A 15950-nucleotide genomic window follows, 5' to 3' on the forward strand; every position below is an offset into this window, starting at 1 on the left:
CACCCCTGGTGGAGGGGTGTTGCTCCCTATATTCTGACTCGTGCCTGTGCAGTAGAGCGGATACGATCGGCGATTTCCGCCTAACCTGAACGAAGAGCCGCTAGTGCACCTGCGCAGGATTGGGGTTGGTAAATATTTATCTCACCGCGCTTCGGGGGAGACTGCAGAGCTGGATTGCTGGGACACCAAAGGACGGGGGAAGCCTCGTTAGGATCCAGAGGCTTCCCCCTCCCGAATTAAGTATCCCCCAGAGGGTTTTAATTTCATCACAGATCCTCTTTAACCCGAGTGGGGTGAGATCTAATCTCTCCACCTGCCTGTACAGTGGTTGCCTTAGAGGTAACCCATCTTGGTGAGTATTTATTCACACCTAGTTTGTCTCACCCTCTTTAACCTCCCTGGCGGTAAGCCCGTGCTGAGCACGGGCTATGCCGCCGGGAGGCACCGCTCAGGCCCCGCTGGGCCGATTTGCATAATTTTTTTTTTGCTGCACGCAGCTAGCACTTTGCTAGCTGCGTGCAGTGCCCGATCGCCGCCGGTACCCGCCGATCCGCCGCTATACGAGTCGCCGCAGCCGCCCCCCCCCTAGACCCCGTGCGCTGCCTGGCCAATCAGTGGCAGGCAGCGCCGTGGGGTGGATCGGAGTCCCCTTTGACGTCACGACGTCGGTGACGTCATCCCGCCCCGTCGCCATGGCGACGGGGGAAGCCCTCCAGGAGATCCCGTTCTTTGAATGGGATCTCCTGATCTCCGATCGCCGGCGGCGATCGGAGGGGCTGGGGGGATGCCGCTCAGCAGCGGCTATCATGTAGCGAGACCTCGTCTCGCTACATGAAAAAAAAAAATGTTTTTTAAAAAACGTATTTGCTGCCCCCTGGCGGATTTTGACAAACCGCCAGGAGGGTTAATATACTACACTAATGTGGGTTCTCGATATCCGTTGTTTATTTTAAAAAACAAAAAGCAATGACGAAAGCCCCAATAAAAAAAAAAAATAAATAAATAAAAAGGAAGAACTTACCATGTGATTGCACCCTCCGTTTTTTTCAATACAAATATTGCACTTGGGACACTGTTGGAGAAACAATAACCCATCAGAATACCCAGAACAATTTAAGGCACTCCATACACAAACATACACATATTACTAGTTAGACTGACCTATTTTCATAAACACGCCACTGAATAGATTTGTTTGCCCAAATGTGTAAGTTACATTAGGCATGAATGCTGGCATTCCTGGTCACTTAACATGCAGTTTTCACCAAAGACAATCCGCTGACTGTCATTTATAACTTGTTCATTTTTCAAAGGTTTAGATATTCAGGCTTAACGTTTTTGTAGTTAGGACAGATTGTTGATGGGTCCTCTTGTAAGATTTTAAAGGGAACCTAAATGTGAGGTATATGGAGGCTGCCATATCTATGGCTAAAAGTTTTAAGGTGATCATACATCAAGCAAATTGGTGGCTAATTGACCATCCCATTCAATTTATAATTGAATGAAATTAGGTGCTGCCAAGAGCATTCTCGATCGAAGATGCAAGCAATTTCAGGGCAAAATTGGTCACATGTATCGATCAGGAATGCTGCAAGATGTCAGGCCGACAGGCTCGATTGGGTGCGCTGTGGTAACTGCGTGCGCTATCAGGACGAGCGACGGACGTGACAGAACAGCCTGCGCTGTCCCTCTTGGGGCAAAAAGTGCCCCGTGCATAAATACTTAACCTGTCGGTGCCCGCTGACTACTCCGCCTTCTTCACATTGGTATTGCATGCCGAGGTATTGCACGTGTCACACGCGCCCACTTATACGTCGAAAACCACATGTGGCGCATGTATGTGAGGAAGAGGATGAAGACAGTGGTGGTGACAGGTAAAGTATTTATGCAAGGAGCACATTTTACACTAGAGAGGGCAGCAAGGCGGGGTTACTAGGCTGATTCCTGAAAGACAATGCTGAAACTGATCAGGAATCGGTGCCCATGAGATCTCTCTCTGATCAGATCAACCCACTCCTACATCGTCTGACGTATGGGCACCTTTACAGGCAGTGGACCAGCAGGGAAGTTAGGCAGCGTGCATTGCTTAACCTCCTTAGTGGTAATCCCGAGTCAGGCTCGGGCCGGAAATCCCCAGCTCAGAGCGGTAACCCCGAGCTGGATCCGTGGGAGTTGTGTAATGTGCAGGGCTGCCGCAAATCTATCTAGCAGTATGATTATTTTTAGGGTACTAAAACAGGCCTGGGCAAACTATGCGGCCCGGCCCACATAATGCGGACCGCACGCCTATCATTTTTGGCCTCCCCCCTTTCCTGCAGTCGCGAGCGGGCGATTAGCAGGGGTTAATACTTAAGCACTCACTGCTTCCTGCGTCACGTCTCCATGCTAACAGTCACGTGCACATCATCACATGACACTCCAGCTTATCACAAGCTGCGTAAGTATTAACTCCGTTAAAGCGGAAAATAACCCTGCATTTCAACTTTGCTCTAAAACATTTACAGCATATTATATGCAACCATTTTTTTTACTAGACCAGCATAGGAAGGGTTACACACAGAGCTTTAAAGTTCCGTGGATAGAAATGCAGACGCATCCGAAATTTAGATAGATACATTTAAGTAAACACAATGTAACAAGTGTGAAATGTGACACACGCTGACTGTGCAGGAGCTGGAGGACAGCCAGAGTGTGTAACATTCACCACTTGTTACATAGTGTTTACTTAAATGTATCTAAATGGCTGCTGCAGCATTTCTATCCATGGAACTTTAAAGCTCTGTGTGTAACCCTTCCAATGCTGGTCTAGTAAAAAAAAAAAATATGCTGGTTGCATATAATATGCTGTAAATAATGTTTTAGAGCAAAGTTGAAATGCAGGGTTATATTACGCTTTAATCCCCCGCTCGTGATCCTGCAAGAAGGTCGGAGGGGAAGAGAAGGGAGGAATCTGACCGCCTATCAGCGAGCTGGATGAACCGCTCATGTGGGCTGCATTCAGCCCAGGCGCCATAGTTTGCCCAACGCTAGTGTAAAAGCTTGTGAAAAAATTGCACCGCATTTATACACTAAAATCCAGAAATAATCATACTGCTAGGGAGGTTAAAAGGAAGTAAATGTGTCGGCCTCCATATCCCTCTCATTGTACGGTTCCCTTTGATGCAGGCTGTTGCCACCATGGGGATATCCATTCCCTTCCCCTTCATGTTATACAGCTGGAAGTGAAATGGACAGAAAATACTAAGGATTTAGTCCCCCATAACTCCATCTCCAATAAAGCTTGGCTACATTTCCATTTTTAGAGGAGAGATGAAAGGACAAATCAAGGCAGCTACACAGGTGTGTCAGCAGGGAAGGGATCCGAGGAGTGAGAAACTGAATGACAACACAGTTCTTTAGGCTGCAGAATTCTTAACACATGGCTGCTAGAAATGCCGATCTCTCGTCTAAGTACTATGTAATAGATCTGACTGCCTGTGCCAAACACGTCTCCCGTCTCCCACTGCCCTCTCATCTATAGCCTGCTGTACACTGGCAGACTTTCTCCCGACCAGAACACAGATCCATCTGATCAACATGCAATCAGAGAGTGATTAACCCCGCTGGCGGTAAGATTATTCCTGGATTTTAGGGTCTTTTTTCAAAGGTTTCAGACCCTAAAATCAGGAAATAGTCATGCTGCCTAAATGCTAGCAGCAGCCCCTGTTCATACTCACCTCCCCGGGCTCCAGGGCTGCAATTTTACCTCCGTCCTCCAGGTGGCGCTGTAACTTTGCAGAGATCAATGATGGTGAGCGTTTCAGAGCCTCTGAGGACATAAAGGAGAATGGCTACAGACGTTTGGATCACACGGGAGGTTAATAAAAGCTCCCGCTGTGCGCTATACTCTGTATAGAGCTCCCAGCGGCTAGCCCGAGCTTAGCTCAGGATTTCCGCCAGGGAGGTTAATCATTGCCATACACTGCACATTAACAGCTTTCAGCATAAAATCTTAATAAATTTCCATCTCTCTAGCCGGCCCGCTACTTCCTCTGTGCGGCCCGTAGTAACCAGACGGCAAGTACGCTCTCACCTATGGTTCACAGGGTAACTAGTAGATGACGGCGGTTCAGAGGAAGGAGCGCACCAGCTGGCGAGATGAGTGTTATATAGCGCTTCAATGTGCTACTACTCTGCATAGAGCACAGGTATCAAACTCCAGTCCTCGAGCGCCATATCCATACCAGTATTTAGGATGGACTGAGAAATGTGCTCTATGTTATGAACCACTCTTTTCCCGATTTAGTCCCATCAATTAAATTTAAGCTGTGCAAAAATTGAGTGAGGACCTTGGTCCTGGAGTTGGACATGCCGGCCATAGAGCCTCCGGGACAGCACTATTAGAAGAGGACGTGTCTCTGGCTGAAGTGGCTTCCCACGTCCTTGAACAACAGCCGTTCCAGTGCTGGGACCCCGAAGGGTGACCTCCCTGCACACAAGCACTAGCTAGCTCAGGCTTCGGGTAAAAATAGCCAAGCCCGATCGAGACTGTGCTACTATGCAGAAACACGGACTTCAATCCTGTATGGCCTTTTCCAGAGAAAGCCGAGCGGGACGGTGCTATCTCGGAGGTCTCAGCACTAAAAACGGGGCTGTGGAGGACGACAGGGGTAGCTTCTTTAGGATCCAGAGGCTTCCTCCTCTCAAAGTAGGGACTCCCTAGGGGCACTTTTTCCCCACCAGGTATACTTTAAACCTACTCTCTGGCTTGCATAATATTCTCAGTCAGTGGGGCAGAGTGCATCATCCCATGACAGATCAGCTGATACACAGCCAGGGGTGTGGCCAAGAGTACATATCTGACTCCTGCAGAATACTTTCAGAGAGCTCGTGCGCAGCAAAGGTGGGGGGCGAAGAGGACAAGGGAAGCCTCTGACTACCCTAAGGCTTCCTTCTATCTAGGGGAATATCCAACTTTTCTTTTTTACTTAACCGCCTCAGGTTCACTTTAAAGGAGTCATCAGGGGGAAAAAAAATTAGTTTCATTTACCTGGGGCTTCTACTAGCCCCATGCAGCCATCCTGTGCCCTCGTAGTCACTTACTGCTGCTCTGGTCTCCCTCCGTCAGCTCGTTTAGTTTTTGCCGACCTCGGGGTCGGCGGGCCGCATTGCATACATTTTTACGCATTCCCGCTGGTGCAGGAACATTAACACATACATTTTTACGCGTTAGTGGTTCCATGCGTAAATTTTTACGCGTTGAACCGCTAACGCGTAAAAATGTATGTGTTAATGTTCCTGCACCAGCGGGAATGCATAAAAATGTACGCAATGCGGCCCGCCGACCCCGAGGTCGGCAAAAACTAAACTAGCTGACGGAGGGAGACCAGAGCAGCAGTGAGTGACTACGAGGGCACAGGATGGCTGCATGGGGCTGGTAGAAGCCCCAGGTAAGTGAAACACTTTTTTTGCCTGATGACTCCTTTAAGAGGTGGGATTTGACCACTCTAAAACCTTCCCAACAAACTCAGTAACAGAGCTGACATCCTTCCGAGCCCCAGTGCGTAGTGTCAGAGAAGGTTACATAACGTGCAGGAAGAGCCAGAATCTGCCTTACATCTTTAGTGTGAGCACTGATGTAGTTTGCTGTTTCGGAGTCATCCGCACACTTCGTTAGCCACTTCCGGATGGTGGCGCAGTCTGTGGGAGCGTGGTACATTTGGCGGCAACGGAAGCTATGAAGAAGAAACATAAAAATCATGTTACTGGGTGGGAACATTCTTTAAACCTCCTAAGCATTCATTTAAATACAACATCTAATAGAATATTAAGCAGTGTGCCCAGGTGTTACATATTGGGTCAAATGAGGACACTGCAGCTAAAAATCCTCTTGAAAATATTTTATCATGTGATGTGAAGCAGCTGAATGAACTAACAGCAGGCTTTATGGGCGAAGGAGCCTCTGATTGGCTCAGTATCATCATGTGTTCGAAGGGAGAGCAGGTAATAAGCCAAGATTTTTGCAATGTAACCCGACAGAACTGTATAGTAAAAGCCAGGGCCAGCTTGCTTAGAAATGTAAGGCATGCCTTGTGAGCCAGATTCCTCCTGTGAAAGGAATTAAATGAAGCTTATTAGAAAAAAAAATGTAATTACAAAAGCTATACATAGCTGTAGATGGGCTTCAAAGATCATCACCAGGCACAGGCTTAAAGGGAAGGTTCAAGCAAAATAAAAAAATGAGTTTCACTTACCTGGGGCTTCTAACAGCCCCAGGCAGCCATCCTGTGCCCCTGTAGTCAATCACTGCTGCTCCAGTCCCCCGCTAGCAGCTTGCCGACCTCGGAGGTCGGCGGGCCACATTGCGTACATTTTTACGTATTGAACCAGTAATGCGTAAAAATGTATGTGTTAATGTTCCTGCACTAGCGGGAATGCGTAAAAATGTACGCAATGCGTCCCGCCGACCTCCTAGGTCGGCAAGCTGCCAGCGGGGGACTGGAGCAGCAGTGAGTGACTACGAGGGCACAGGATGGCTGCAGGGGGCTGGTAGAAGCCCCAGGTAAGTGAAACTTTTTTTATTTTGCTTGGACATTTCCTTTAAGAATACCCTCTGACAGCCTAATAATCAGGGGGCCTTGTGTTAGACAAGGCTTGGTCATCTAGAAATCCTGTTTATAAAAGTGCCAAGTGACTACAGCTGCTACCGGGATTCCTCATGTTATCTGGAATTAACAGCTCTGCATGCTGAAAAAGTCCATGTAACAGAATGACTGGTGAAGGTGCCCCTAACGAGATACTTAGAGGAACTGTACTGAAAATAACAAAATGAGTACAATTCCTTTTTACAATATTCATTTATAGATTAATCCGTGTTTGCTCATTGCAAAAAGCTTCCTCTCCCCGATTCGCTTGTTTGGCAGTTGGAAAAAGCGGTCATTTCCCACAATGCAACGGGGTTCACAGACCGCAAACTGTCAGGACCATGGTCCCGACATCACACTGTGGGAGGGGTTTCACCATAATATCAGCCAAACAGACCCCCCCCCCCCCCCCCCGATGATTTATTTGAGATATGGTAACGGCTGGTTCAGACGAACGTTTGGAGGCGTCGCGTTCATTGGCGTCGCGGTGGCAATGCGTTTGAGCTTTCAGCAGCGTTCGCGGTGCGTTCGGATGCGGTCGCGTTTTTTCTTCCCCTAGGGGGACATTACCTGTCGCGGTTAACTGCCCCTAGAAGCAACATGTAGCTTCCAGGGGCTCCTTGAACGCCAGTGAAAATCGGGACCCGAACGCCGCGTTCGTGTAAACGCGCGTAAAAGCTTGGTACAAACGCTCCCATTCACTTGAATGGGAGCGTTTAACGCCAAGCCCTGAACGCTGGCGGTAAACGCTGCACAAGCGTCCGTCTGAACCAGCCCTAAAGATTTCTCGTGGTAAAGGGGTTATCGGCTTCTGATTGGGATGAGATTCAATCCTTGGTTAAAGTTCCTCCATAAAAAATGAAATTTAAAAACGAACACAAAAACAATACAATAAAAAAGCATCATCATAGTCCTGTCCTAGAACTCCTAGAACTGGGAATGCATCGCTGTTAATGCATCGCTGGAATAACTAGGTTGTAATAAGCCAGCAGTGGCAGCTCTCACACATCTCCCATTAGGGAGTGTTCCTGCATCATGTCCTCTATGGTGGAATTATGAGCGCTGAGATCTGCTGAACAAGGTGAGGATAAAGAGTTAGACGTACAGAATGTTTGTGTGCAGCTCTGGGACTTCCCAAGCCAGTGGTGTGAACTTGGCTCTCACACTGCACAACACCTGGCACATCACAAAGTCTGGGAATGACACCAGTATGTGAGGCCTGACCTACATGAATCCTCGCCCTGCGGGCAGAGCTCTGAGCGGCCTGAAACAATCTGCTGCATGCCATTTATGCAGAGTGTATGTCATGGGGAACATCAGAAACACATTCTAAAACAAGGATATCTTTGCTTAAAGCAGACCTGAACTCATAACTTCCTCTCTGATCTAAAAGATAAGCAACAGCATAATAACCTTTAAACAAAAAACATTTGTTACAACTGATACAATTCTTGCAAATAATTCTGCAGTGTCTACCTCCTGCTTTCACGGAAGCAGACATTGTTAGCATTCCGGTGTTTACCAATTAGCAGCTCTGCTAAGGAAGAGGAGATTTCTGAGCCAACACAGATCAAATTACACTTGTGATTAGTCACAGATGAGGGGGAATTAGACAGGCAAGACTCTCTACGGGGCATTTCCCTATGTTTTCCTTCTGTTCTGTGCAAGAGTTCAGGTCCACTTTAAGCTGGCCATACACAGATTTTGCATCGATGTGGCAAAACAAACGATTCCCCTCTGAAAGGAATGGATTCAGGAAGGAATAGATTCCTACCACACACACTTTACCTCATTTTTCAATAGATTCCAGCATGGAAATAAAAAAATGATCGTCCTGCAATGTTGCATTGTTTGATGCAGTGGAAGGCTATGGGCCGCCAATTTACTAACGGTTCCTAAAATCAACATAGATCTTTGTCCCTGTCCGTTCAATACTTTCGATCGATTTTGGTCAAAATACACCGAAAGTAGATCGATACGACATTTTCTTCGCAGATCGATCAACAGATACTGGCAACCTGATCAGGGAAATTTGAGTGCAGGGTAAAGCCGGAAAACAGCTCCCCCTGCTCCTGCGAAACTCCTGGCGTTAATTACTATTTCCCCTCCAGGCTGCTATTGCCACTTGGGAAAGCGGTCACTAGGCTCGCTGCTATTGCTGGTGGCCAATTACACTGTTTTTATCATAATTTAACCACTTAAGGACCAGGGGTGTTTTGCCTGATCTGTGTTGCGTGTGCTCTCCAGCCCGCTGTGCTGTACAGATCATGATTGAGCCAGGGCAACCAGACCCCCCCTCCCCCTTTTCCCCCGGGGGGGGGGGGGTGTCTGATCGCGGCCGGCTGTGTTTAGCGGGCGGGGGGGGGGGGGGGGGATTTCCACCCTCCCTCTCCCTACCTCCCTCTCCCTATGGCTTCAGCCTATCAGATGCCGGCGATCACCTTTACGGTGTAAGCAGCGGAGATTTCTTCCCCGCGTGTTTACAATTAGCTTGCGAGCCGCAATCGGGGGCTCGCAGGCTGTTCACGAAGACACCCTCTGTGAACTGACATGGAACATCGAACGAGCGGCCGTTTCCATGGTAACACCACTTCAACCTGCCTTGAGTCTCTACTGCACTAGAGATGATCAATGAGATGCAAATATTTCAGAGTTAATGCAAATTTATGTACATATAAAAATATATGCAGCTTGAAAATGGACCAATCAATTTAAACCTGAGTGGGACTTGATTGGTCCATTTTAAGCCTCATATATTTGCATAACATTTACATAAATTTGCATAAACTCAAAGTATTTGCATTTCATTGATTATACCTACTCACTACGCACTCTATCCATTGCTGCTAGGCTGCTCTATTCACTTTGGTTTAATACTGCACAGGTGTACTGCTGCCTAATTTGCGGAATTATTTTTGCATTTATTAATTTATAGTGTTTAACTGTCGGACATAAAATCAAAAATCAAGTCTTTATTTTTATCTGGTAAACAAGTAATAAGGATGGTAACCAGGCAATACAAAAGTTAAAATCACTATTACTTTTCTTGTTGATAAATGATCATACCCCGGTTTACCTGACTCTTGCACACAAAATTTGGTACACAAAGGAAGTTGCAGGGCATGCTGGGTTGTCCTTTTTGCTTCTCCATTTCCCCTCAGACTTAACTAATGCAGCCTGATAGGCTGAAGCCTCTTTCCCTCCTGTTTTCCCCTCCCACACCTCTGTTCCTCTCTGATTGGCCAATATTTCTCATGCTGAGACAATAAACTTTCTATAGCGAAGATCGGGCAAATCAGGCAGAGGAGAGTAGGGCAGGAAATGACCTCAGGATTGGCTTCAAAATAGCCACACTTAAAATGGGGAAATACTTTGAAGGGCTTTCTCTTTTTTTACTGTAGAAAAATCACTAAAATCAAAATGTGGACAGTACAATACATGTGTTATGTAAGTAGAGCAAGAGTTCATCTACGTGTTTTTTTTCTGAGATAGTATGGCTGACGGCTCCTCTTTAAAACACTTTTTGCACTATAGGTTTTGCATTGAGCACTTTTAATGATGTATCTGATATTGCACATGCACTTTATATACAGAACATGGATTCTAGTGGAGATAATCATTGACTCATATTGACTAGTATTCTACTGATTGGTGACAATTATTACAGTGCATTTTATGGGGATTTTTTTTTGTTTTTTTGTAAATTGTATTGCTGAATTACCTTGAATTGTGATATAACTATGATGATATTGAATAAAGATTGTTATACTTTTCTCTACCCCATGAGTGGTGCTATTTATAGGCTTCTGTCCTCCACATATTGCTAAAGTGCATGCAAGATCTTCATAGTGGCCGATGTGATGAGAACCATGAAGATGAGATTGGGATACTTACCAGAAGACCTCATTGCACCTGTTGCACTGCACTCGCCGAGCCTTTGGCTCCTGAACCTGTATAACCATTGGACAGTCTGCACCAGGGCAAAGCTGTAACTGATAGTGGCTCTGTGGGAGAGAAATAAATTAGTCTGGACACAACCAACAAAGCAGATCAACACAGAAAGTGAGTTGTAACTAATATTAGTGGGACGCTGTAGCGAGAAGTCTGTGGAGGGCGTCATGTTCATTGCCTTTGAAACAATTTAAGTGGGACAAGAGAAGCGGAGTTCATAAAGATGAACTGTAGTGAAAAGAACAATGAATAAAACTACTAATTTTTTACAATATTAATTTATTGATTATTTAGTCAGTGTTTGACCATTGTAAAACTTATCCTCTCCCCGATTTAATTTATCACTGGTGGCGACATCTTTAGTCCTGCCAGGTGATCTGCACAGAATGTTAGTTTACTGAGAGTTCTATGCGCAGAAGGAGATAATGCTTGTAAGCTGGAAAAAGCCATCTTTCTCAAATAGATCAGGGGTTCTGTATGGCCGATATTGTGGTGAAACCTCTCCCACAGTGTGATGTCATGGCCGTGGTCCTGAAAGGTTGCTGTTTGTGCAATGCACCATTGCACAAACAGCAAACTGTCAGGACCTCAGCCATGACATCACACTGTGGGAGACCCCACCACAATATCGGCCATACAGAACCCCTGATGATCTATTTGTGAAAAATAAAAAATTTCTTGTAGAAAAGGGGTTATCGGCTACTGATTGGGGTGAAGATCAATCCTTGGTTAAGGTGGCCATAGACTTCGATGATTTGATCATCAGATAGATTTCTGTCAGATGCCTCTCATGTCGTATCTGCATTATTGGACCTAATATTAGATCCAATGCAACTCTATGGGCCATGGATCTGCTTTCAGCAGCAGATCGACCTAGATCTTCCATCCTGTTAGATAGATCAAATCCATCAAAATCGATCGATTTGAAAGAATAGATTGCTGATCGACTCTATAGATCAATTGATGGCTGAAATTGACCATTGTATGGGCCCCTTTAAAAAGACACTGAAGCGAAAAAAAAAAAATATGATATAGTGAATTGGTTGTGTACTATGAATAATTACTAGAAGATTAGCAGCAAAGAAAATATTCTCATATTTTTATTTTCAGGTATATAGTGTTTTTTCTAACATTGCATCATTCTCTAATATGTGCAGATTACACAACAATCAGCATTCAAAATGATTCTTTCAGAGCAGTCTGTGAACTAATGACCTCTCCTCTGGCAGAGAAAAAGTAAATAGTTCAATAACAGTTGAGATAATAAAAGTCAGATAACAGCCCTCTTCCCCACTTTGAAAGTCGTAGAGCCTAATGGCTTGTTTGCATAGAGATAACTGGAGTTTCTTAACTCTTCCTGTACTGGAAATAATTAGACTGATGTATCTGCCATCATTATTGGAGAGACTGAGAAATTTCATCAGTATTGGTGAACTGAAGGATAGCGTTTTGCTTCTTTAGTCTGCATGCAGGAATTGTGTTACATGCCATAATATGAACTTCTCCAGCTGGATGCTACATAGCATGTTGCTTTGCTGACAACACCAAGAACTTTGTTAGGCAGGCCTGCCTCATAAGAGCTCTGAGGGTAGAAGGCAGGGAGATTTACCTGTGGTGGTTTCTCTCCCATGTCAGGGGTATTGCTTGTGGGTAGTGTTGGGGCTTGAATCCTGGGTCTTTTTATGGGGGGTTTGCACTTTGGGGCACACACTGCGTTGTCTTTTATAGATTTAGCAATAAATGGATTTATACTTTTGCAATTACGGGTTTTTTAACTTTTTTCATTGATGTATCTGATCTTAATGTTTTATTTCTTAGCTGTACTACACATACAAATCATAATATCATAATTATTTTTCCGTCAGATACTCAAGGAAAGGGAAGGCTCGGTCCTAATGAGACTTCCCACTCCTCTACTGGTGCCCGGTCCCGCGCAGGATCCCCCGTAGCAGTATTCGACCAGTTCGGTCAAATACTGCCACTTCCGCTGCCAAAGGGAGGTTTCGGAAGTCTTCAGGGTCACTCAGGCTCCCGAAGACGGGCCGCTGCATACTGCGCATGCGCGAGCGCCCTCTATGACGCACCCGCGCGTGCGCAGTATGGAGCCGCCTGTCTTCGAGAGGTCTCTGCTCCAGAAGACTTCCGAAGTCCCCCACAGCGGGGGGATTTGAACGGAGGATCCTGAGGGCACCGGGAGAGGAGAGGGAAGGCTCATTAGGACTTAGAGCCTTCCCTCTCCTTAGGCGAGTATCTGACTTTTTTTTTGTAGATGGGGTAACATTAGCTTTAATGCCCTGTTATCGTCGCATACAAGCAATGAAAGGTATGCTTCCAGGTCATTACTGAGCATGTGCAAACAGTCCAACGTAGCTAATAACATGTCTAACGCACAGCATGCAGCACTTCCTAATAAGGCTGCACGTTCCACACAAACGCAACGTGTGCACTGTGAATGTTGCAGACTTAGTGTTGCTGTGCGTTAGTCCACGTTAAAACATTTTCTAACTAATGTCACACTGTGAAAGAGCCCTTAAGCTGCAAAAATTTGCATAAACATAGCATAACAATTTACATCAACTCAGTATGTTCCATTTTGACAAAAATCATAAGGCAAGTCAGTGGCGTAGCTAAGGAGGGCCCGATCCAAGTTTGACAATGGGGCCACCCAAGTGCTCTATACATAATTGATACGGCGCACCAAAACCTGCCAATGGCAACTACAGTGTGAGAGGTGCAAGAAGGATAGAAAGCTCATACTGTAGTTGAGGGAGGGCCCTTCGGGGCCCCTCTGGCCCAAGTGCCCCGATGCGGTCGCAACCTCTGCAACTCCTATTGCTACACCCCTAAAGCAAGTCTGTTCTATGCTGCAGTTAGGTTTATCTTACAGAAAATGTGTCATTGGCTATAAGTGAGGTAAATCCCGCCTTTATCAGGCCATTTCCATGTTTGTTTCAGAAGTACCTCTACATAGTCCCTGAAGAGATAGCGTCTGTATTTGTCTTTGAGCTCCTCGTTAGGCAGTAAAGGAAACACAAAATCTTCTGGTGTTCGGAGGAGGCAGTCTTGGGCCATGCAGGAGATCCCTGGGAACAGACGACACAATCAGGAAAGCAGAAACAATGACGATTACGGAGCTGGGATTAACTATCAGTCATACTCACCAACACCAGCTCCATCTTTCACCAGGACTGTGCAGTGCTGCTCCCAACAGCTGCGGCAGAACTGGTGCTGACAGGCCAGGGAGAGCAGGTTCTCCTTCCGGACAAACTGCATGCACACGGCGCAGTGATGGGAGGAGGAATGTGCCATTACCTGCAACACACGGGGGGAGCCTGCCTTTACACACATATCAGTAATGCAATATTCACTACAGCTATTCAAGGAGACTTTGGAGATGCATGTAAAAACAAACAAATAAGATTACATCGAGAAAATACGGATTTCTTAATACTGGATTACAAATTTATTTAAACACTAGCAAACCTAAGCCCGTTTAAAAACGGACTCTAGGTCTGTTTCTCGCCACGCGCCCGCCGCACGTGCTCCCACCGCACACCCGGCCGCCCGCTCATACGCCACCAGCTCGGCTCCCTGGCCCCGTCCCTCTGCCTGTGTGAGGACAGCTACACAAGGACAGCGTGACGCAGGGACACAGCGGTTTTATTATTATAGGATTGACATACAACAAAATAATGCAAAACACCCCTTGTCAACATACAGAAAAAACTCCCCTTACGGATAAGCATACATTTAGTAACAGTGGCTGTTCATTTGGGTGCCTGCTGTTGCTGATAGTTTGAATAATGGTAATGTATTACAAATATTCTACTATTGGCTTCTGCGACCTATACCTCACACTAACTCCATCCCTTACCTATCCCTAACACTAACCCTTCGTTACCCAATGCATTGCACCAAGCCCCTCTTTACCTACACCTAACCCACCCCTTACTTATGCCTAATACTAACCTCCCTCACCTACGCCTAACACTAAAACCACACCCTTCCATGCCTAATACCTCCACCACCTACCTATGCCTAACACTAAACCCTTGCTACCCATGCCTAGCACTAATTCCCCCATTACATACACCTAACCATAACCCACTCCTTACCCATGTCTAACACTAACCCTCCTTACCTACGCCTAACACTAACCCCACCCTCTTCCACGCCTGGCACTGAAGCCAAAAACGCTCCCATGTAGCCGATCACAATAGCTATACCGGTGCAGGAGCAAATCTGGTGTTCAGCTATAAGTTAGCCAAATTCCAGTTCCGGTTGATGGAAGGTTTACCACAATACGGAGTTTGGCTAGATAATGGCCAAGCCCCGGCTATATAATAGCAAAACCAAACTAGGTACCTCAGCGCACAATTTACTCAGTCACCATAGCTTCAAATTACATTATTTAGTATTTATATAGCGCTGACATCTTCTGCAGTACATAAGAGTACATAGTCATGTCACTGACTGTCCTCAGAGGAGCTCACAATCTAATCCCTAACAGTCCTATATCCATCATAATCTAGGGACAATTTAGGGGGAAGCAAATTAAATTATATGTTTTTGGGATGTGGGAGGAAACCGGAGTACCTGGAGGAAACCCACACAAAAACAGGTAGACCGTACAAACTATGTACATATAGTGCCCTGGCTGGGATTTTAAACCAGGACCCAGCAATGCAAGGCAAGAGTGCTAACCACTATGCCACCGTGCTGCCCATTGTGCTAAGGCGGTGCTTAATTTAAGGGCCCAAATTAACTACCTCATCCCAAGGTCACTATCTTGGAATTGGGTCTACCAAATGCAGCAGATCCAGTTAATTTTCTCTGTAACGGGCATATCAATAATACATTTGACATCCCGCATTCTATCCAGAGATTGAGAAAAGTGTGGATTCAACTTGAAAGGTCATCTGTAACGTGGTGTGTAAGCAGCTGTGATGAAATCTGGAATGTACTGCAAACCCACCCCAGAGGTTTATTACAGCGTCTCTTCTGCCTGCAGAATGGCCAGCTAGCAATGTAGTGTGTATTTCATTGATCAGTGTAAAATGATCTGATGCGCGAGTGTAAGGAAGCTGACTCATTAGGTCTCGTCCCCTGCTACGACATGCCAGCAGCCGCCCAGCCCTCCTAAAAGATTAACAACTCCACGCAACTCCTAATTCTGGCTGAGTACGCATCCAGCTGCGAAACCCACTCAAAATTCTTTAAAGGGAAAGACTACAGTGCTAGAGAGATGAAATGCTGAGCTTACTTAACCTCCCTGGTGGTAAGCCCGAGCTGAGCTCGGGCTATGCCGCGCAGGAGGATTTCTCAGGGTCTGTTGGGGCGATTCGCCCCATTCAAAGTGCTGTGCGCGCAGCCAGC

At 46.1% G+C, this 15950-nt stretch overlaps 1 protein-coding gene across 1 annotated transcript in view; it reads right to left on the minus strand.

Moving 5' to 3' along the window:
- ARIH2 (ariadne RBR E3 ubiquitin protein ligase 2) overlaps positions 1 to 15950 on the minus strand; it is a 73829-nt gene that overhangs the window by 15175 nt on the left and 42704 nt on the right. Inside the window, exons 5-9 of the mRNA XM_068252691.1 lie at positions 13736 to 13886; positions 13536 to 13657; positions 10518 to 10627; positions 5597 to 5714; positions 1022 to 1072 (exon numbers count right to left, since the gene is read on the minus strand). Coding sequence (XP_068108792.1) covers positions 1022 to 1072; positions 5597 to 5714; positions 10518 to 10627; positions 13536 to 13657; positions 13736 to 13886 — 552 coding nt within the window. The remainder of the gene's footprint in view (positions 1 to 1021; positions 1073 to 5596; positions 5715 to 10517; positions 10628 to 13535; positions 13658 to 13735; positions 13887 to 15950) is intronic.

Source organism: Hyperolius riggenbachi, chromosome 9 (assembly GCF_040937935.1).
Source record: "Hyperolius riggenbachi isolate aHypRig1 chromosome 9, aHypRig1.pri, whole genome shotgun sequence".
NCBI classification, from domain to species: Eukaryota; Metazoa; Chordata; class Amphibia; order Anura; family Hyperoliidae; genus Hyperolius; species Hyperolius riggenbachi.